This window comes from Octopus bimaculoides, chromosome 17 (assembly GCF_001194135.2).
Source record: "Octopus bimaculoides isolate UCB-OBI-ISO-001 chromosome 17, ASM119413v2, whole genome shotgun sequence".
Taxonomy (NCBI): Eukaryota; Metazoa; Mollusca; class Cephalopoda; order Octopoda; family Octopodidae; genus Octopus; species Octopus bimaculoides.
Window position 1 is genome coordinate 8,022,533 of NC_068997.1, and position 24,670 is coordinate 8,047,202.

The following is a 24,670-nucleotide window of genomic DNA, read 5'->3' on the forward strand; positions in this document are numbered from 1 at the left end:
TAATATAGATTTTTAACCGGCTTTCATTGGATGGAAAATTTTCAAGACGAGGGAGAATGAAAATGTTTTTACAAAAACGTAAAAAATAATATATATAAAAAAATAATATATAAAAAAAAATAATATATAAAAAAATAAATATAACGGGAGGCTCGTCTGTCCGATATAGGAAGTGTTGGCAACCTTAAATTCCTTAAATTCCCTTTCTATCAATGTAAAGACAGAATCTCCACACAAGAAAGAATCAACAAGGAGAATCTTTTCATAGAGAAATTCCAAACACTTCTTAACACACAAACCCCTCAGTGACCTTATTTCTCTAAGAACAGACATAAACTTCCTGTTGACAAAGAGTTCATAACTCCAACTAAAGAGATTTGTCTTCCCTTACACACACTTCCTGTTTTGACACACTTCCTGCTTAACACACAAACCTTTAGCCCCTTTTCTCTTTTTTTAAACCTAACACAACTCTCAATTTCATGCATCCTTATTTTTCCAACTATTATCTACATGGATTACCATTGAACTTTAAAAGCTCAAAGACAATATAATGTATTGGTATATTTATTTTTTTATATATTATATTTTTTATATATTATTTTTTACTTTTTTGTCAAAAACATTTTCATTCCCCCTCTTCTTGAAAATGTGCCATGCAATGAAAGCCAGTTAGAAATCTATATTAAAATATGCTTTCAGTTTAGCATTCTGCCTTATTGTTATTTTTCATTTTCCTATTATTTCTCCACGTGCGGTTAACACAACCCCACTATATACTGACTTATATATATATATATACACATATGCAAAAGAAATTCTAAGTCTGATTTTCATGTTTTATTCAAGCCATATGAACTTGCCATGTTTAAGGACAAATTATTTTGAATCATTTAAGCCAAAATGGTATGAGTAGATTAAATACTGGTTGTTACTGCAACGACTCGCAAAGGATGTGGATAAAATTCGTTTGAAAATCTTGCATTTGAAGTTAGATGAAACGTTCATCAGTAATGAAATGTTGGTTTTGACTGCTATTTTGCATGGACGAAAACTTTAGTTGGTGGAAAGCGTTGGTCTTAATGCTATCAGTATATCAACATTGCAGACCAAAACGATGAGGGTATAGTAAGTAAGGATCATGTTGGTAGCTTTTTTCCCCGTTTGATGCTTAGTCTATTCTCACTGTTATGTGGTGTTTGCTTGCATCCATTTCATATCCATTGTTATGCTGGAACGTTGATCTCCCTGAGACTGATAAAAATATGATGATGAAAATTCTGTACTAATGTGTATCACTCTCTCTTGAGAAAAACTTGAGGTTAACTTGAGTAAAATAAATAACCGTTTATTTCATCAGACATTGAATGACAGTCAATTGGTTTTAGTAATGATCAGAAATGAAAAACCTTTAGTTCTGAAAATTCGAATTATCATTTGCGAGATTTATGAAGATTAGTTTAATTACCATAGAATTTCTCTTGATCTCGGGTTTACCATTGTCATGAGATTGTGTTGTAGCTGCACCAAACGTGGTGTGAAAGCAAAACTCATGAACATTTAACAACAGATTTTATTGAGGGAAATCCAAGCATGAATACATACATAGATCATCAGAGACTAGGATGTAGGGATTGACTTAACTGTATCTGATCGACGATTAGTTATCTCGAAGATAAGAGACTACTGAAACTTGCTGAAGTCTTTTCCTTGATTGGCTGCGTGAGATCCGAGTTGTTCTGTTCGAAAGCCACCAGAACCCCATTTGGTTTTGGGCCTAAATTGCTTAGCTAGTGTAAAGGACACTTGAGATGATGTTGCAACTGGTGGTGCAATCTGCTGCAAATTGGTTGGTTGATAAATAGGGTGTTCGTATGAAACATACATGGCTCAGCTGTGTAGCTTACTCATAATCGTGAACTGACAATTTCGCAGATAGAGTTTGAATCCCTGCAGGCTTTTTTCCAACTTCTCCTCTTCTGAGTATCGAATGCTGGATCTGACACATTACTGTGTCAGCATTCACAATTCTAGCATTCAAATTAGTCTCCTGTTTTCCACCACTCATGAATGAGATATGTAAATTTCTTCACTTGCTACAGTAGTGTTCCATTAACATGCAGAGTGCACTGGGAAAACTTTCTTTAGAAGATCAATGTCTCAATCTTCGCAATACTAATCCTCTGCCATTCCTTGCAACACTTGGCAGTGAACCCATTCAGTGCATGCATATGATCATCTGATGAGTGAAGTATCACCTCTTGTCAGCAATTATCAGCTGACTTATTCCATATCCACTTCCTCAATGGCAGTGCATATCAATCTAGTTCATTAAAATTACGAAAAGGAGAGGTTATAATATACACCCCTGCCAAAGTCACGTTGCTCATTATCCCAAACTCCTGCAAAACCCTCTTCGGTACTAATTATCCGCAATGTGAGAGTATCGACAGCAGGGAAAACTCACAAAACTTGTGAGTCCAGTGCAACTTACAGAATAAAATGGTAAACTCTAGCAGAGGATGGGATCAGAAACAAATACGTGAACGCTATTGATACATAAAAGCACCCATTACACTCTCAGAGTGTTTGGCATTAGGAAGGGTATTCAGTTGTAGAAAACTATGCCAAATCAGACTGAAGTCTGATGCAGCCTTCCAGCAATGCCAACCTAGTCAAACCATCCGACTCATGCCAGCATGGACAACAAACATTAAAATAATGATGATGATGATGATGATGATGATGAACTTGCTTTAATGAATAAACAGTTATCACTTCCTTTTTATATTTTAAGCTTTATTAATAATTTTTTCCTCGAACTGTCCAAAAATCATTAACAACAACAACATCCACTCCTGGTGCTAGTGTTGCTGTTGCTTATGGTTTATTTATGATTTAGTATGTAACTGATACTTTAAGTACAGTAAATGTCAATTATATTCTTAGTTGGCTATTCTCAAAGCAAAAGTCTGCTTCACCACATTCAGTAAACATTCCTCCAGGGCCCTCTTCTCAATGTTTTCTTACCATGAGATTTTCTTTCAATACTGCAAGAGTTGTATCAATATTATTTATCTGAAAGTAAAGAAAAATCATTTGTTATTTAGTGTTTAATATATACAAGCTGTTATATTCCGTTTTTTATTTTATTTTATTTACTTTCAGTTTCAAATAAATTTTCATCACAGTTATAAAATCTTCAAATGTTTTTGACTTTACCGTTGGGCCTTGTACTTTCTTTCAATTTGTGTTTGGTGGTGAGGGATGCCCTAATTTTGAAGTAAATATCGAAAACAATGCATTTTATTTATTAATGCATTTGGCACATTTGGTGGATGGAAACTGAAAAGAAGCCCATTGTATATCTATATATGTGCCTCTGTGTGTGGGGGTGGGTGTCTTTGTGTCTGTTTTTGTATACTACCACCACTTCTAGACAATTGGTTTTGGTGTGTTTACGTCCCTATAATTTAGCAGTTTGGCAAAAGAGATCAATAGTATAAGTGCCAGGCAGGGTCAAGTCATTCAACTAAAAATTCTTTAAGGCAGTGCCCCAGCATGGCCACATTCTTATGACTGAAACAGGCAAAAAAAAATAATACAGATTAAATCAGCAATCAGCCTCAAATGGTAGAGTATGAAATTAAATAATTTATAATATATTGGCCAGCAATTGAGTCTCTCAAGCTTCAAGAAATAAACCAGATCTTCTTTTGATCTCACCCTACCATCTTAAAAAGGAAACACATTAGATAATATAGTTCTATGTATACTAAATGAGATTAAAGTGTGGGATGGTCACATTTGGATTCTTCTGATCAGGGATCATAGGTGGTGATGTATCATAGCTCCAGTGATATTACAATTAGTTTTATATGTAATCACACTAATTAAAGTAAATGGAGTTGTTTGCAAGTTTGCTGAACAATGATAAAATATGATAAATTTACTTGGATTCTGATAACATGAAAATTAATATAATTTCTTTCTTTCTTAAAAATGAAGAAAATTAGATTGATTAATGACTGAGAACTGAAATATAAAGTTGGTAGTAGTAGCATGGATAGAAACAAAAACCCTTCCTTTGCCATGACTAGTTTTTTTTTTTTTTCAATAATATTAGTGTCATATATGATGATGATGATTGACAGATACTCATAAAGGATGCAACAAATGTATCCTCATGAGATTTTTTAGTCTTTATTTGAGATAAACATTTTAATGTATTTGTTCTGTTTAGGATATGCTATTTCATAATGCTACAAATGCTACACAACCATTTTCAATAAAGTTGATTTCAGCCAGAATAACTACTACATTTCTAAATGTCTTATAATTTATTTTTTTTGTCATTGCTCTGTGGACCAGTCTTTAATTCTAATAAATATTATAAATGATATTATAATTCAATAAATATTATTTGTTCAGTTAATAAATTCCTCAAAATTTTGAGTAAATCATAACATAAAATGAAAATATTTATTGAATAATGATTAAGTGAAATTTAATAGTTCTCATCTTAAAACTGAAAAATAAATTAAAAATAATAAATTACAAACCTTTTCTTCAATGTTTTGCAGCCTCTGATTTAAAATATTTGCACTTTTAGTAAATTCCTTTTCAGGTTCTGAGAATGAAATATTCTGTGAACTTTCATATTTAGAAATTTCTAATTGGTCAATTCTGCAATGATAAAATATGTAATTATATTTAAAGGGTAGTTACATTATGAAAGAGCTATTTATATCATAGTATTCCACTGTAGTGGAATTATGTAATTTGCCAAGTCACAGTTGTGTGGTGAAAATCTTTACCCCTCCCTCTCTTCATGCAGTGATAAACCTACGTTTTGGGGGTCTTGACACTCCTCTTCAAAGCCTGTAACAATAGCGCAAAATTCAACAAGGTTTGAAAATTACCTTACTACCCATGCAAGGACTCTAAAACCAAGAGGTTAGAGAACAGTGTGATTGAGTGAAATCCCCCAAAATGGCACTATGCAATAAGCTTTTTCCTATCAGTAATGGTCTTTGGATATCCCTATAATGCATTTGTTCCATGACAGATCATCGTACACTTTAAAATAAAATTCAATTTTACATCTCAGGTTTTAATTTAAATTTCTGTGCTGAGTTGAAAATTAGACATTATACAAATGCTTGACACAATGTAGACTAATGAATAAAACACAGCTATGATCAGATTTAACATAATCTTTTAATTTAAACACCTATTAGATTACATGCTACATAAACCAAATTTTTAAAATACTTTCTTTCAGGGTTTTCTTGCAATATAGACATGCAAAGTTTTGTCACTTGAGATATTCCTTGCAATGTCTTTTTTTTTTTTTAATGACAATATGGTAAAATAATTGAAATACTCTTCAATTAAGGTAGAAAGATAAATTTGAGAAATTCCTTTCTGCTTCACAGCTTGTAATAGCCATTGTCAAGTATTCCTTAAGTGCAGCAATAATACTTAGGAACACTTCAGTTAGGTGTAGACCACAAATAAGCTGAATAATTTCTGTACATTGTATTTTGATGGTGTGTTTTCTTTCGTGTTCAGAGATTTCCCAAGTTGTAAATAGTCACTGAACTGACAGTGCACATTGAATAAATTGCAGTCAATACCATTTTTGTAATATATTGCAAGGTTAATACTGTTCTTCTCAGAACTGTTTACCAATTTTGAAAGGAACATGTACCTTTCCACAATCTGGTCATATAGGTTAATCCTTTAATGCAATTGTATTTGAATTTCTGAATTCCACTCAAAAAACGCTGCCATTTGTTCTTTCTGAAAGTTTCATTTTGTATCAATGCATTTGGAAGCATCAGAATAACTTGTGGTGATATGTTACGGAGCATAAGAAAGGGATATTGTGTTAGATTTGGAGTAAATATCTAGAGTGATATTTCAATGTCATCTATAGACACCAGCATTCAAACTGATGTTGAGATTTATTAATTCTGAGTAGGAGTGGAGTTTTCATGTAGCTGAAATTGCATCAATATTTTTTTTATAAACAATGACAAAAATTAAAAACATAATTTATTGGTATATTATAGGTGTAGGGTTTCTACATATTGATGGGTTTATGAAGGAAGCATAATTATTGAAAAAAAAGTATATAACACTAAGCTGTTGGGCCTTACAAAAACCTTTGAATGGAAAGCATGAAGGTACGTCTTGGAATTCCTTTTCTAATATGAGTTGTGCAACTTGAAAATGATGGAGGCTAATTAGAATACAAGTGGAGGCTCATGGCCTAGTGGTTAGAGCAGTGGACTCACAGTCAAGGGATTGCAGGTTTGAATCTCAGACCGGGCGATGAGTGTGTTTATGAGCAAAACACCTAAATTCCACATGGCTCCAGCAGAAGGTAATGGTGAACTTCTGCTGACTCTTTCACCACACCTTTCTCTCACTATTTCCTCCTGCATATAGCAGCTCACCTGTGATGGAACACCATCCCATCCAGATGGGGAACCTATATGCCAATGGAACCGGGAAACTGCCCCTTATGAACCAGGCATGGCTCAAGAAGGAACAAACAACAATTAGAACACAAAGTCAACTCTGAGAAAGCAATTGGATGTCCAAAAGCCAATATCTTGTAAATATATGTAATCAAGTTAACTCTCTTCAACTTACCTTGGTGTGTAAAAGTGACAAGGTAATGCATAAAAAGCAACAACATCTGGTCAAAACCACATTCGTAATGTACACCAATGAATAAGTAGTTAATGGCTTCTGTTACCTAGGTGACCAAGTCAGTAGCAGGGGTGGATGCTCTGAGAGAATAGCTGCTAGAATAAGAATAGCCTGGGCAAAGTTCAGAGAGCCTGTACCTCTGTTGGTAACAAAGGGCCTCTTGCTCAGAGTAAAACGTAGACTGTATGATGCATGTGTGTAAACAGCCATGCCATATGGCAGTGAAACATGGGTGGTGACTGCTGAGGATATGCGTAAGCTTGCAATGAATGAAGCTAGTATGCTCCGCTGGATGTGTAAAATTAGTGAGCATACACGACAGAGTGTAAGCACCCTGAAAGAAAAGTTGGACATAAGAAGCATCAGATGTGGTGTGCAAGAGAGATGACTGCACTGGTATGGTCATATGTTGCATATGGATGAGGACAGTTGTGTGAAAAAGTGTCACACCCTAGCAGTAGGGGGAACCTGTGGAAGAGGTAGACCCAGGAAGACCTGGGATGAGGTGGTGAAGCATAACTCTCAAGTGTATTTTCTCAACTGCAGCCTATCCTGAATCTTACAAAAATTGTACTTTTTTTCCCAAAGAAAATTGTTTTACAAGTGTCAAAACATTAGCTTAATGCATACAAATTTAAAGATGAAATCACTTACAAATTCTTTTTACTGTCAGATTTATTTTGCCTTGCAATGTAAGAGTCAACCATCTGATCTTCCCAGAGAATTAAATTTTTTTCGTTTTCTTTTTCCAAATCGGTTTCATGTATCCTTACTGTGGAAGAAAGGTATAGCAAATATTAATTATAGTGAAAGTTATTCCACATAAAGCTGTACTGGTTAGAGTGTCAAGATAATACATAATATGTTATGGTTAAGGAGTGTAGGTGCAACCCTAATGTACTACAAGAGATTATGAAGTGTAGCAGTTAAGGAAAGATATAATTGCAGTGGCTGTAGAATACACTGGTAATGGCTATATAATGTTGCAATAGCTATAGAGCGTAATACTAACATATAGACAATACAGTGGCTATATAATGTAGAGGTAATGCAAATATATACATATAACTGCTGTGGAGTTAAAACATAGATAACGTTGTGGTAACTAGGACATAGTTTTAAAAAGAGACTATGTTGTACTGGTTATTGAGTGCAGTGCTAAGATAAACTTGCATTTGCTATGAAGTGTAGTTATTACTACACTTTAAATACAAGAAAAGTTTGGATTGTCCTTGAAGACATTAAACCAGAATAATGTTGTAGTGTGTTCATGAAGTATAGCAATAACATTTTTGGATATTTTAGGGGAATTGGTGTATCATTGTAATGTACAATTATCAGATCTGACAAGTCCAAATATGCTGAAAGTAAAGGACTCTTTCAATGAGAATGATTCCCTAATCATGTGAGAAAAAGTTGCAATAAGATAAGTGGAAAATGAAAAGTCAGTAGGTGTTGGCAATATCCCTGCTGAACTGTTGAAGCATGAAGGAGAGGTCACAATACCCATTTGTAACAAGATCTGGCATATATGGATTATAGTGGTAATACGCAGGTAAAGTTTTAGTGGATCCTTTATTATGGCATGTACTCCTACTGTCAGTGACTAACAAACAGGTTCCTTGCATACACCTCAGTTGTGTAGCATATTGATGCAAAATATCTCTAACAGTAAAAACTGTATCCAATAATATGCAGAAGTACAAATTTGGGAAATTACAAAAAATAGAAATAAAACAAGGAAAAAGATATTTACAAAATGCAGATTTTCTATCAGGTTGTTTATGACTTGCTTTTTCACACAGATAACGACAGAACTGGTAGATGTTACAGAGCAGTATGAAAGGAGGAGGCAGAGGAGGGCGGATAGAAAACTCAAAGATTAGTTCATATCTCTGGAAGGACCAATGGAGATGACTTTTTTCCTGCACTTTTTGAAAAGTAGAACTGAAATGAAAAGCAAAAAACATTACAGAATAGAATTAATTTCCATTTTGAGCTTTCAATAATATCAAATCAAATTAAACCCTATTTTAAACCCCAGAGATGACGGTGGTACGTAAAAAGCACCATTTGAGCGCGATCGTTTCCAGCTTCGCCTTGCTGGCACTTGTACTGGTGGCATGTGAACAAAACATTGGACTGGTTTGCCAGTCCCCAGTCAAATCATCCAACCCATGCTAGCATGGAAAGCAGACGTTAAACGATGATCATCATCATCATACAACCCTGTGATATTTTATCTTATCAGTAACATATACCTATATATAGCCTATATTTAATCTCCTGATCACCAAGAATTTTGCAAGGCCTCAGGGAGACAGTAACCAAACACTTTCTGTGCCATCACACTTCTGACAGTACAGTTTCACTGTGTTGATGTTTCTCGGTAAACCTCTAAATTCCATTCATTTTAGTTACTTGTGTGTGTGTGTGTGTGTGTGTGTGTGCTATACTTTATATTCTAGCATATAACTGACCAATAACCATGTCAGTATCAGTGACATTTCTGCCAATGCCAGCCAATTTGACATATGTACATCCCTGCTCACAGTGTACAATTTAAGATCCATAAGGTGTATCCAATATATCAATTTTTTGTTTTTGTAAAAGTCGCTGACAATCAAGTCTCTTCCCGGTGTTTCCTATTCTGAAATTCTCCTATCACAATTTCAAGAGATTCACCATTGATACTGTCTGCTTTTGGTGCAATATTCAGAACAATATTTCTTTCAGAATTCTTCTGGCTATATAATAACCCAGTTAAACTCTTTTTTATCTCCAGAATGAATCTACATCATCCAGAGAAAGAGCCTCTGTTTTTATTGACTAACCCATCCTCTCTATAAACACTGTTAACTGATTCTGACTGAATCTCTTGTTAATTTCTTTGCTTTTTTCATTTATTGTCTTCTGAGGAAAGAGTTTCATACTGGCAGCTTTTAATTCATGTTTATGGGCAATCAAGGGTTTTCATTTTTATCTCTCAACATGTTTCCTTATTTATTTTTAAATTTTTGTTCATTGCTTGTTTGAATTTGATGAGTATCATCACATAATTAATCATCTTCCATTTTTCTAATCCATGGTTGCACTTTTTGCATTTTATTGGTTTGTCAATGTTTAATTCCTTAACGTTTTAATGAGACTGTTTAACAGTACCCAGTATATCTGAATGTATTTAGAGGTGGGATAAGAGAGAGAGAGAGAGAGAGAGAGAGATGGGGAGCAAGAGGCTCATACAGCACACATTAACTGATGAATTTTACAAAAATTTTAAAGTGTCGGTAATATTCTGAATTTTGTCAAAACAAATTAAAATATATTTTATTAATTCTAAAATAAAATTTAATGTCTAATAATTATAGTTTTTTCATATGTTTCTATTTTGTTTTCATTTCAATTATTCAAAAATGTAATCCAGTAACTATAGTTACCCACTTACTAAAACTTCATTAGCACATGTATTCACACACACATTTCAAGGAAAAGTTTTTACCTGAACATGGCAATCAGTAAATTGAGAAGCAAAATATTTGTTAGTAAAATATATATACACATCAAAATTGGTGCAACATATGAACCAAGTTCAGAAGGACATTTGCTGTCGCTCACATTACAATCTGAAACAAAGCAAATGAAAAATCATTAAATATTTTAACAATTATAATCATATTGTAATAGCATCTGAAACTTTTACTTAAGAAATCTTCCTCTTAAGGTGTTGGCAACACAATTTTTGTGAGTTGTTATCAAACAGTAATGAAATTGGAGCCTGGTATTCTTGCATGAATTCTCTATTGTAGGAAATTATTATTATTATTATTATTATTATTATTCTTTTAATTTTGTTTCCATTTTTTGCCGAGTGTCTTCTCAACACCTAAAGCAAAGAAACTCACATTGATAGACCATTAAGATAAATACACCAAATTGTTCAATTACAAAATCAAGTTATGTGAAAGAAAAAAAAAGAAATGAAAAAGAAAGAAAAGAAAAAGATATTCATCATCATCATCTGACAATTATTATTATTATTATTATTATTATTATTATTATTAAGGCAGAATCGTTAACACACTGGGTGAAATACTTAACAGTTTTTCATCTGCTATTATGTTCTAAGTTCAAATTTCACTGAAGTCAACTTTGCCTTTCATCCTTTCGGGGTCGATAAAATTAGTACCAGTTACACACTGGGGTCGATGTAATTGACTTAATCCCTTCCCCCATTCCTGTTTTTATTGTGATACCATCACTAGGTGTATCATTAATCAGACCATGAGCAGGCTCTTATTATTATTATTATTATGATAGATAAATATTACAATAAAAAAATTGTTACAATAAAATGATTATCATCATTACAATAAAAGGATTGCTATTATTATTATAAAGGTGGCAGGCTGGCAGAATTATTAGCATAGCAGGCAAAATGCTGAGCAGCATTTTAACCTTCCTAATGCTTTGGATTCTAATTCCAATGAATTCATCTTTGCCTTTCATCCTTTCAGGATCAATAAATTAATTACCAGTTGAGAACTGGGATTAGTGTAATTGGTTAGCCCCTGCCTCAAATGTCAGCCCTTGTACCTATAGTAGAAAGAATTATTATTATCATCATCATCAATGATGGTGATGGTGATGATGACTTTTACATTGACAAACACTGAATTTAAAGATTCAATTGACATATTCCTGAAATAATATCTATTAATTTCCTTTATGCACTTGTTTCAACTACCATTAGGTAACATAGAATAAAGCATATTTTTTCTTCTTAGATGGAGCATAAAGAAGACATTACAATGTGATGGTATCGGTCATGTTATCCAAAATATTGTTAAAAACAGAAAATACATTAATTGGTAGAGCACATGGACAGTTTTTTTACCTAGATTGAATCAAATCCTAAATAATACAAGGACTTAATCTATTGATAACAGACGGATGAAAGCAAAGTTGAATCTGAAATGATTCCGTTTGAAAATGCAGAGTTAAAAAAGTATTCTTTAAAACTATATTTACAATTTCTGCTAACACATTCCACTTAAATACAATGTAAATTTTCTTTATGAAACTCAAAAAATGTTTGCAAGCCATTGTTTCTGTCAAATGACTTGAAAGAAAGTGAAAAAGTATATCAAATTTGTTTACCTTCATATTCTTCAAGAAAAAGTTCTCCATACATATGAAAATAAGCTTTCCTAAATACTCTTTTAAACAAATCATAAGAAACTGGAGCACTTGGATAGAGAATTGACTGGGAAGCAATGCCATAGGCAATCATTAAGACAAATAGAATTATGATAAAATATCCAAGGTCTTGCATCTGAAAGAATAAATAATGTTAAAAAGTAAGTAGCGATAATTAATCATTTGTTAATATTAACATAAATTAACAGTATCTACAGTTAACATTACAAAATAATTAACAATGTAGTACAAAGATACTCTATTCAATGTGAGATTTCATCAGTATTTGATTGGTTCATTTGTAGTGGTTATAATGAAGAGAATTGCAGCAGATATGATAGAGGTTGAATTGGCTGCTTCAAAACTTTTTTTTTTTTTTTTGTTTCTCTCACAGGCCTGAGTTAGAAAGGATAGAATGTATTTCTTGAGTTTAAAAATAAATCCAGTCTTGTGACTCACCATTTTCTTAATCATTATAAGCTTCGGTCCAAGATGTCTATGGAATGAGAGCATATAAAGAAACCGGATGTAAAAGGAGATCAAGTTTAAACTAAGCACCACTTTGGCATAATCATCCAGTTTCAGAAATCGAAGAACGTACCCCATGCTGAACAAGATAATAGTTATAACATCAACAACATTCCAAATGTCACAGATGTAATTGATTAATTTTGAGCGAAGTGAGTTAGAACTTTTTGTTAACATCTGAAATGTAAGCAGAAAATAAAAATAAAATAAAACAGTTACATGCACACACACACACACACACACAAATATCTATGTCACTATGCAGTTTTATTAAGGCAGCAGGCTGGCAGAAACGTTAGCACACTGGGCAAAATGCTTAGCGGGTATTTTGTTTGTCTTTTACGTTCTGAGTTCAAATTCCTTTTCATCCTTTCAGGGCCAATAAATTAAGTACCAGTTGCGTACTGGGGTCGATCTAATCGACTGGCCACACCCCAAAAATTTCAGGACTTGTGCCTAGAGTAGAAAAGATTATTCAGCTTTATTTCAAGATCTCTTGCCAACAGAGAAAGAACCGGTTTCTAACCTAGATACACGGTACCTTCATTGGAATTTCAACATCAACAACAGGGGTTTTTTTATGTATATGCGCAGATTTGTATGTTTTATGTTTGTCTTCTCATGCATATATTTGCACATCTAGATATGCACATATATACTTAAATGATAAACTTATGTATGTATATGTACATATATATATATATGTGTGTGTGTGTGTGTGTGTGTGTACTCTTACTGATCATGTAAGAGAGTAATGAATCTGTAATGAAATGACAATATATGCTGAAAACGGTCAGGTTAATCCCTTTTTCTGGCTACAAGGATAAAAACGCAGAGCTTAACCAAATCTGTTTTCCACATTATGGCTGAAAATGTGTCTTGACTAAAAATAAATACTTGTAAGGTTACCTTATAGCATTTTATATATTATGTATATATATATATATATATATATATATACAAATGACTATTTATGATGGAATCAGATTTCTAAAAGTGTTAATACTTACCATGTCTCTTTTGAAAATCTGAAAGAATAAATAGAAATAATTGCCGTCAATCAATAAATTGAAACCATGCAAACATCTTCAGGCACGAGGCTCTGGAAAATCAGTATAAATCCATCATGCTTCATGCAGTATATGTATGTGTGTGTGTGTGTGTGTGCTTGTGTGTGTGTGTGTGTGTATAATGTGTGTATATATATATATATATATATATACAAACTGTGGAAAATAGGTCCTTCAAAGGGGTGTGTTAAACATCCAGTTCACTGGTATGTCAGTTGAATACCATATAAATATGGCTATAATGCAATTACAAAGATAAATTAAATACCTTTTTTGTTTTTTTTAATAATTGTTTATGTTATACGATAATATGTTATATTATATTCGTAGTATATTATGTAATATCATAATGTAAATAAATTAAAGGATTGTCAATAGTATCTCTCTAATTTATCTTTATATATCATCATCATCATCATCATTTAACGTCCGCTTTCCATGCTAGCATAAGTTGGGCGATTTGACTGAGGACTGGCGAACCAGATGGCTGCACCAGGCTCCAATCTGATCTGGCAGAGTTTCTACAGCTGGATGCCCTTCCTAACGCCAACCACTCCGAGAGTGTAGTGGGTGCTTTTACGTGCCACCAGCACAAGGGGCAGTCGGACGGTACTGGCAACGGCCACGCTCAAATGGTATTTTTTACGTGCCACCTGCACAGGAGTCAGTCCAGCAGCACTGGCAACGACCTTGCTTGAATGTTTTGTTCATGTGCCACTGGCGCAAGTGCCAGTAAGGCAACGCTGGTAACGATCACGCTCAAATGGTGCTTTTTACGTGCCACTGGCATGGAAGCCAGACAGCTGCCCTGGCAATGATCCCGCTCAGATGGTGCTGTTAGCGCTCCATTGGCATGGGTGCCAGTCATCGAATTTGGTTTAATTTCGATTTCACTTGTGCCAACAGGTCTTCGCAAGCTGAGTTTAGTGTCCAATGAAGGAAGGTTGGCATGGTTGCCAGTCATTGAATTTGGTTCAATTTCGATAAGAAAGAAAATGTGGAAGATAAAATTTCAACAAGATTAGTTTATTTAAAAATTTCTAATTTATTTTATAATTATGAAAATATAAATTGTTTTTACACTTTACAATTTAATAAACTACATTATTAAATGTTGATAATGAGAAAGAAGTGTTGAAATGTAATGTTGAATTATGAAGCAAAAACATTCATTCTGTCTCTGTTATGAGCAGTTATATCAAAGTCACGGTGTCTCTGCTTGGACATATGTAAAGAAATCTGTACAACATTATACTGAATGTCTGTAGGAGATGGAATGCAAGAATTATTATAATAGTCAAAGTTAATGCTTGATGAAGAAGCTTGGAATTCTCTCTATAAGGGGATATCAAAGGTCTTTTATTTATGGATATACAGTCTCTAAAGTGTAAGCTAGCCACAGGAGTACCTCTCCAACCTATACATTGTTTGGACAGACAAGCCTAAAACTAACATAAAGTGCTGAAGTTTCATCCAGATGCAGATCAAAATTACTGGGTATATATAAATAGATTTTGAAAGCTCTTTGATACTAGGTGAATTGCAGAACTTCTACTCAAGCAGAAGATAGGATAGAAATATTACTAAAAATATAAAAATTGTTCCATATGATTGTTTTACAAAAGGTCTTCCCAAACAACCTTCTAAGAAAATAGATTTAGGCATTTATAATATCATGACTTTAAGGCACAATAGGATAATTTATGAAATATCCATGTAGGGACTGTAAAATAAAATATAATAAAGACTGTAACGACCTTGCGACCAGGAAATGGTAACGAAGGAATGGCTCCTTTAACGCATCGCACAGTCGGCACAAATATAAAAAACAAGAAATGGAAATGAGGTTAAAATGAGTTAAGTGCCAACAAGGAAAAGAGAGACACAAATGGTAAAAAGTATGAGAAAGGTTTTATTGGTTGTCAACTAGAATGTCTGTGTGTGTGTGTGTTTGTGTGTGAATGCGACATAACAAAACACAATAATAGACAAGCTGTCATATAAACAATGAGTGTGTGTATACAAACATGTGTATGTGAGTGCGAGAGATAGAGAGCATAGAAAAGAGTCTATAAGGGCGTTAGAAGAAAGTCCAGACACAAGGATGAGAAATACCAGTTCGTATTCAAGGTACACAGTGGTTGAGGTGCTATACAAGAAGTCGTGGCCGTATAGCAGAGCCGGAGAAAAGATACTGTCGCCCGAGAAGTTGAGGCTTCAATGCTGTGGCCGGTTACTAGGTACAGGAGTTCTCACAGGTTGTACTCGGTGTTAACCATGGTGAAGCAATTCACACAAACAGTATTGAGAGAACCTGTGTGGGTGTTGTTGGTGGTGTGTAACGTAGAGACGTCGGTGTAAAAACTAAGAACCAATGCAATCATTACATCAATTTAAATACACACACACAGACATGCATATATATATATATATAAATATATATATAATAAAAAATACACATTAAGTAAAGGACATCACCAGCAGGGCATCAAGCATCTCTGGGTATTCTTTCTCATGCCAACCATTTTACTGAATGTACTGGCTGTATTTTACTATGACAGTACCCTCATCTATTTTACACAGAATTCATAACCACTAAACACTAGAATAGTTTTGATTAAATAATTTTGAGATAGTACTTACCTGGTGTATTTCTTCTGTAAATATTCCAATCACCCACACAATAAGAAGCCATTCTAGATAAAAAATCTGAGGTTTCAGCTCAACAAGTAACACATAGCTATAAATTCCAAGGAAAATTATATAAAATATCTGGAAGAGAAAAAGAATTTGAGGAACATTAAATTTATTGTCACAAGGATTTGATGTCAAATACTTGATTATATTTAAACAAAAGGAACACATGGGAGAAGATTAAAAACTGAAAACCCATTTTTATTTTCTCACATATATTCTTTTTACATCTGCTGTGTTTAAATGTAAAGAATGAACTAGAAGGGTGTAAGTAAAATTGTCAAAATCTATGCTTTGAGCTAAATATGAATATGTGCATACATGAATGTGTATGTGTTCTTTTGTATGTTGGTACATGAGTGTGTGGGTGTCTGTATGTCAGCACAATCCTGTCCTTGGTTATACGTGTGTATATGTATGTACATGTGTATGTCTTGATATATCTGTACATATGTAAATGTGTGTGTATGTGTGTGCATATTGTCTGTGTATATGAATATTTACATGTGTGTACTTCCTATCAGCTGAAACACAGTTTTGTTGTTAAGATCATTTTGAAATCTTGCTGCCACAGGTTCAATCCTACAACATGGAATCTTGGGCAAGTATCTTCTACCCATAGTCTTAGAGTGACCAAAACAGGGTGAGTAAATTTTATGTCATGAGGAAGAAAAAAAGTTTTAATATTTCAAACTCTTCTCCCTCTTAACAGAGAGAAAGGGAGGGAGAGTGGGAGAGAGAGAAAGAGGGAGAGAAGGAGAGAGAGACTATAATTTTATTTAGATTCATAAATTAGTAATGCAGATACAAATAAAGGGGAGAAATAACAACTGGAACATTCATTGTTGAAACCTAAAGAGGAGCTGTTAACTTCTTATGAGGAGAGGTGAAGGATGGAATTCAGTATATGAGAGTAACTGAATCCAGAAAGAAACAGAGGCTGTATTTTGACATTTCTAAAGATTAAAATGCTACAAAAATGGAATTATTTAAATGGCGATTCAAACTATTTAGTCTTTAACTGAGACAGTGGAGTAATATTAATTTCAAATTTTGGTTCAAGGCCAGCAATTTCAGGGATGAGTAAGTCAATTACATTGACTGACCCCAGTACTCAACTGATATTTATTGACCCCAAAAGGATGAAATATAAAGTCAACCCTGGCTGAATTTGAACTCTGAATGTAAAAACAGAAGAAATGCCACTAACCATTTTGCCTGGTGCAGCAACGATTCTTTAGACAATGAAGTAACATTAATTTCTGAGGTAAAAGGGATCTAAGTTTAGGGGCTGGTCTAGTCACTTAAAACAATACCAGCATTTGTCTGGTATCATATTACTGACCCCAGAAGGAAGAAGAGCAAAGTTAACCCTAGAAAGATCTGAATGTAGAATGAAGAAGGGCTCTAATTAAAAACATCAAAGCATCTTTTGTCTGATTTTCATCTAATTCTATCAAGAAATATTAAAAACAAATTAACTTATTTAAATATGCTCACATTTCAGTGAAGTTTAATAAACAAAATACCTTCTCAAAAATATTAAGTCTTCAACTTTTTTCATCTCGTTTTAAAGGTGTTATTCAAAAGAAGAAGGGCAGTGAGAAATTGGAAGAAGAAATCAAACACTTTTGTAAAATTTGTTTTAAAAGAGTAAATGTTTTCTTCTCTCTTAGAATTTATTTGAAAGGAAAATTTACCCACACAAAGAAACATTTAAATATTTATGTGTTGGTACATACCAAATTGCTCAAAAACTTTACGACAGGAGTATTATAAAATGATGCGCATCTGTAGAACATACTGCAACATTCTCCACATGACTTGCAGCAACATCTAGATCTGAATTAGAATAATTTATTTTACTAATTAATAATAAATTGCAAATAAATGTGTGTGTGTGTGTGTGTGTGTGTGTGTGTGTGTGTGTTATACCATCTGAGAATATAAAATACAATTGTAACATGGAAGTCATCTCTAACAGACAAGCAGGTAACTAAAACCATCCCCTTGTCACTTCACATCATTTTAAGTCACTGATGCAGTCAAACCCCTTAGCCTCAAATCATTCATGTGCAGCAGCACAACCAAACAATGTGAACACTTGGTAAACCTCATCCAATTTCACTAATTGGGACAGATTATTCCCATCACAGTAGCAATCTATTGCAGCACATCATATCAGACCTTAATCTAGATAACTCCAGCAGAACCGTATCTACTCTTGTGTGGATATACACTCTGCCTGCTAGTTTGTTTGCCATTCTTTCAAGTACAGTACCAAAAATAATGGATAACTGCTTTACTCTATGGATGACTGGAAAGTGGGATGACACAACACCAAGTCAAAGATTCATTAAATGGTAGTTTGTCAATTGATTCAATCCTAATATATAGATGGTACTTATGTTAGCAATCATCATCATCATCATCATCATCATCATCATCATCATCATCGTTTAACGTCCGCTTTCCATGCTAGCATGGGTTGGACGACTTGACTGAGGACTGGTGAAACCGGATGGCAACACCAGGCTCCAATCTAAATTTGGCAGAGTTTCTACAGCTGGATGCCCTTCCTGACGCCAACCACTCAGAGAGTGTAGACCACTCAGAGAAAAAAATTGAAAATCAAAATTTTGGCCAGTGGAAAGCATAACAGTCTTGTTTCATCATTAGGTTAAAAGTGACTCAGACACATGTCATGACTGGAAGAATGATATTGTAAAGAGTTGGTGTTAGAGGGAGATTAGATGAGAGAATTAGCAGCAAGTCAGGTTAAGTGATGGTGGTATTTAAGAGAATAAATAGAAACTGCTGAGACGAGTGATAATCTGCATCACAAGTGGAATAAGTAATTTTACCAAGAGACATGGGGAGAGGTCTGATGTTTTCTGAAGTAGTAAACATTCTTAATAACGAATTAAATATGTTGTGTGTCCTGAAGTGAGTAATATCTATGGGAGAGGATCAATAATTGCTGTGTTAGATCCCAAATGAAAAGATATTTGCAAGTCAGGGACAAACCAACAACAATGGATGAAATGTAGTAAAAAATTTCAGATGTGACATGTGGTCACATGTCTGATTAATATCCTCTTGATAATCATAAAAATAAATACAACTTACGATTTGTTCGTTTCTTCATCATCGTCCTGCAAATATGAATGGAGGTATAACTTAAGAATATATAATAGATCTGTTTTATTATATTTTGTTGTCTACATGTTAAGATATATTTACAGTTATTAATATTACCACAGTCATATCATCAGATTTCTGGCAATGTTATATCTATTACATGTTTAAGCTTTCAATTTTTCCTGGCAATATATCCAATACAGAATAATATTCTAATAGTGTTCTGGTTACATATATTGCTTCAATCAAGTCATAAGCTAAGAAAATGGAACTTGCAACATGTATGGATAAAATAATTGGTCTCTTGATAGAAACATTTTATAACAAAAATTTGATGATTCTAATTTTAAATGTTGCAAGACATAGTATTTTACTGGTTCCTACAACATAGTTATTTGTGAATATGATATAATTGCAGAGAGAGAGTGAAAGTGTGTGTGTGGGGGGGATGCGTGTGTGTGTGTGTGTGTTCCTGTTGCTCTGAATTATAGTTGGCTATTTTGATAAGAAAACCAATATATTCATACCAATATGTCATCAAAGAATTTTATGACGATACTATTATGATAATAATTCTGAGATTATTAGTAATCATAAGCTATGACAGTAATAAAGTAACAAACATTACCTGGTCGTCGTTGTCATGAAAACATATCAAAAATATAAACAATGGGCACAATGTACAGAGTAGCAACTGAAAGAAGAATAAAAATAAGAAATTGTTATTTTCATTTCAAAAAAAAAAAACTATGGAGAAATATTCAAGGATGCACTTAATATAAAAACCTGACAGTAAAGTTGGTATCAATATATAAAATAATGAAAATCAATTAAAAATAGACATTGAACAATGCAACTTGAAATGAATATGATGTTGGCAGAATAATGTCAACTCGGGACCTGTTGCATATGTAAACTATATAATATATAAAGAAAAAAAATGCATATAAACAGTATAATACATATAATATGTGTATACAGGTAAACAATATAATATACAGATTTAAATATTTTTAAAGGTTATGATACATGTAATCATGTAATCTGTGTATGTGTAGAATATATATGTGTAAAATATGATACATGTAAGTTAGATAATACATGAACAATATATGATGTGTAAATTTTATATGAGAATTTAAGTTCTCTACCATCCATATTTTGGTCTTTTTACTCATTTTTCCCATCCAAATTTTGGTCAACAAAGACTGACAAGCAGCCTGGGATACAAATTTCTTATTGTTAACATTAAATGCTATTTTCATGCATGAAGCATCATTCCAAGATTTCCGTTGTAGCAGCAGTAAATCTAATGTCCCTTTTTCATCTGCGTAGTAACATTCAGTCAAAACTCCAATGGCATGTTCTTCATAAAGACTAAAATTAACAGAAAAATCAGTATTTATGAAAGTTCCAAATCAAATGAAAGACAAAATATTTACATATTTATAATCAACAAACTTTAACTTCAATATTGATTGGAGAAAAATTCTTGTGCATACTAAGTTGCCACTGTGATTCTCTGTTTTTATTTAGCATATAGACATTTTTAACAATGTAAGCATCAACAAATATCCACCTATCCATACATACTTTTATATATATACTCACTCAGCATGTTCCTGTAGTTGGATCCTTTTGTCATAATCTTTACACTTTTCTTTCAATGATATGAGCAACTTATTCGCAATTAGAGCAGATGGTAACGCGCCCTAGTAAAATGACAATTGTATCAAAATACTAAATGTGAACACATTTAATCGCAATATACATAAGATAAATTAAATTACGAGACACAAGAAGATATAAAAAAATATTTTACTATTTATTCATTAATTATGACTTTTAAAGTCCCTTACTACATGATGTTTGCTCCGTATTTGCCCAATACTGGTATTAAGAGGGACGATTTTTAGAAATAGCACTTTGTTGCATTCAGTTTCAAATTCTGCCAAAGTTTCATATGCCCAAAGTCATACCATACCATTGCAAATGAATAGCCTTGCGTTCATATAAAAAAACACTGACTAATTTGCTTAACCATGTTAAATACAGCTTAAAGTATAATTCATAAGCTGTGAGAAAACATCAATATCTTTTACCTAAATTCTGACTTTTTGTAATATTATTTGAAGAAAAGCAACAAAAATTCAATAGGTTATAGCAGTACGTACGTTTCGTACAAACTTCATTTATTCATGTAGTGAGAACACTACATAAAATGTACAATGAAAATGTACTCCTCAGCTGCATAATGTACATTTTATGAAGTTTGTACGAAACGTACGTACTGCTATAACCTATTGAATTTTTGTTGCTTTTCTTCAAATTTTATTCACCAAATTTCTTGATTTTGTTTTTGGTTTTTACCCTACCAAATTCTGGTGTTTCAAACATTTTAAGTACCACATTTAATCTTTTTATTAAATCTATATTATTATTTTTGTAATATTATTTAAAAGGGGTGAATAGTTAAATAATAGAACTGCTGATAACTGAATCAATAAAGTGCCAGGACAGCAAAGGAAACAATGTTAGTACCAGAACTAGACAGACTTTGTGGTAAAAAAACATGACTGTTTCTGGATCCACTTTAACCTAAATGTAAATAAAAGTATTATTGTTGTAAGAAGTAGATGTACAGTAAATTTAATAAGTATGTTTTCATCTTGGAGTGCTGTGTTTAACTCTTTCTCTGGGACTGAAGAATTTAATGAGGTGTCAGTCCAATGTTTCAACCTCATAAAAGAGTTATGATTACCTCAGTAAACCTCAATTGCTCTGCTTACAGACTACAAGTGATGTCTTATATCTAATAATCACTTCTACATTAAATTAATCTAATACTGCTTAGTAATTGCCATCCTTAGCTCTTCAAATGCAACGAAGAACAAAGTAGTAGTAGTAGTAGTAGTAGTAGTAGTAGTAGTAGTAGTAGCAGCAGCAGTAAGATAATATATGTATACTTTCCAAAAATATCTTCAAAAAGAAGAAGCTTCCTTGGCTGAGCAGTGCATAGTCTGGTGCTCTATCAAAATAATAAATATGTAAATAACTATTTTATTCTGTATTGCAACCCAGTTATTCCTCAGAAGAAAATAATTAGGACAGCAAGGTGGCAGAAATGTCAAGGAGTCAAATGTCTTACAATATTTTAGCTTTTTTACTCTACAGTTTGAGTTGAAGAACCAATATGGTTGACTGGTTAAGTGACTATACTTGTGCTCTGAAAAAAACTTGCCTTGTATCTAGACAAATGAGTCATTTATGTGGCTCTTGCAACAAACCAACTTACCATGCCTTCTTTCCAAAATAGAAAAGCCATTTCTTTTCTGTTCAAAAACAATGCCCATAAGAACAATTTTATTGCAATGTGAAAGCTATCTGAAATAAGAAGCAGACAAATAAAAAAAATGTGATACAATTAATTCAAATACTAGGAATAAAAAGAAAACAGAAAACTGAAGAAAATTATTACAGATTTTATCTGACCATCTATTTTCTAAATTTGACCATTTTCTGGACTCCTGAGAAGCAAAACAAAAAAAAACAAAAATATGAAAAAAAAATTAACTTCAGAAATATTTAACTTAAATATTATGATATTATTCTACAACTTCTGCTAAATCAATGCATTAAAATTGATTTCAAATTTTAGCACAAGGCCAGCAATTTCAGGAGAAAGGTATAAACACAGAGTATAAAGATGGCCAAAATGCATTCTGTCCAGCATGTTACTGATTCTGCCAGTTCACCACTTTAATAATAATAATAATAATAATAATAATAATAATCCTTTCTACTAAAAGCACAAAGCTTGACACTTGAGGGGAGGGGACTAATTGATTACATTGACCCCAATACTCAACTGGTACTTATTTTATCAACCCTGAAAGGATGAAAGGCAAAATCAACTTCAATGGAGTTTGAGCTCAGAAAATAAGGATGGACGAAATACCGCTAAACATTTCGCCTGGTTTGCCTCATTGCCTTAATAATAACAATAATAATAATCGTAATAATAGTTTCACATTTTGTCACAAGGGCAGCAATTTGGATGGAGGGGACAAGTCGATTACATTGACCCCAGTATTCAGCTGGTACTTTAATTTTATCAACACCAAAAAGATGAAAGGCAAAGTTGACCTCGGTAGAATCTGAACTCAGAATGGAGTGATGATTGAAATGCCTCGAAGCATTTCATTCAGTGTACTAACCATTCTGGCAGCTCACCACCTTCATACTTACTACCACTACTACTAATAATAATAATAATAATGATAAATCTTTCTACTAAAAGTACAAAGCCTGAAGTTTAGTGGGAAGGGACTAGTCAATTACATCAACCCCAGTGTTTCACTGGTATTTCATTTATCAAACCTAAAAGGATAAAAAGCAAAGTCGACCTTGGTGTAATTTGAGCTCAGAACGTAAGGATAGACCAAATGCCACTAAGCATTTTGCCCAGCATGCAAACGTTTCAACCAGCTTACTGGCTTAATAATAATAATAATAATAATAACAAGAATGATCCCTGGCTTACCATCCATGCAAGAAGTGCAAAAGATTGTTTTAATTGCTATGTCACACATACTGAGAAGAGGAGAATTGTTGCTGTGAATTTTTCCCAGTTTTTCTTTGCTTTCTTTTCTTCATTTTTTCTCTTTTTCTTTTCTTTCTTTCCTCCCGTTTTTTTTCTATAACATATCTTGACTTTGTAAATGAACAATCTGGTATGTTTACTTTAATACCCTACCAATGTATGCAGTAAGTTTCTCTGTCCTATGTGTCAGGAAGACACTCAGCAAGAAATGGAAACAAAATTGAAAGAAGACAAATAATAATAATAATAATAATAATAATAATAATTATAATAATAATGACCTGTTTTCCTTTCTGCAAAATATCCATCATTCATGAGGTTATTGAGTAAAGAAACTCCATCTTTAATGCTAATATCTTTATTTTTCTGAAAAATTAAAAAGAATGTCATATGTATGTATTATCATTTCAAGCTATGTTGTAAATTATAAATCGAAATCGTAATTGAACCATATTCGATGACTGGCACCTGCGCCAGTGGAGCACTAACAGCACTGTCCGAGCATGTTCATTGCCAGAGCAGCTGTCTGGCTCCTATGCTAGTGGCCTGTAAATAGCACCATTTGAGCGTAATCGTTACCAGCGTCGCCTTCTAGCACTTGTGCTGGTGGCATGTTAGAAAATCATTCGAGCGAGGTCATTGCCAATGCCACTGGACTGGCTCCCGCTATGTTGTAAATTATAAATTATAAATGTATATATATATATATATATAT

General features: G+C 33.1%; 1 protein-coding gene across 1 annotated transcript in view; it reads right to left on the reverse strand.

Moving 5' to 3' along the window:
- Positions 1-2,778: 2,778 nt before the first annotated feature.
- Positions 2,779-24,670, reverse strand: part of LOC106872163 (transient receptor potential cation channel subfamily M member-like 2) — a 36,344-nt gene continuing 14,452 nt past the window's right edge. Inside the window, exons 10-25 of the mRNA XM_014919045.2 lie at positions 24,237-24,321; positions 22,648-22,736; positions 20,964-21,064; positions 20,504-20,729; positions 19,981-20,046; positions 19,341-19,366; positions 17,954-18,053; positions 16,161-16,289; positions 13,458-13,475; positions 12,379-12,624; positions 11,881-12,055; positions 10,223-10,346; positions 8,480-8,670; positions 7,378-7,495; positions 4,563-4,686; positions 2,779-3,078 (exon numbers count right to left, since the gene is read on the reverse strand). Coding sequence (XP_014774531.2) covers positions 3,016-3,078; positions 4,563-4,686; positions 7,378-7,495; positions 8,480-8,670; positions 10,223-10,346; positions 11,881-12,055; positions 12,379-12,624; positions 13,458-13,475; positions 16,161-16,289; positions 17,954-18,053; positions 19,341-19,366; positions 19,981-20,046; positions 20,504-20,729; positions 20,964-21,064; positions 22,648-22,736; positions 24,237-24,321 — 1,881 coding nt within the window. The 3' untranslated portion in view covers positions 2,779-3,015. The remainder of the gene's footprint in view (positions 3,079-4,562; positions 4,687-7,377; positions 7,496-8,479; positions 8,671-10,222; positions 10,347-11,880; positions 12,056-12,378; positions 12,625-13,457; positions 13,476-16,160; positions 16,290-17,953; positions 18,054-19,340; positions 19,367-19,980; positions 20,047-20,503; positions 20,730-20,963; positions 21,065-22,647; positions 22,737-24,236; positions 24,322-24,670) is intronic.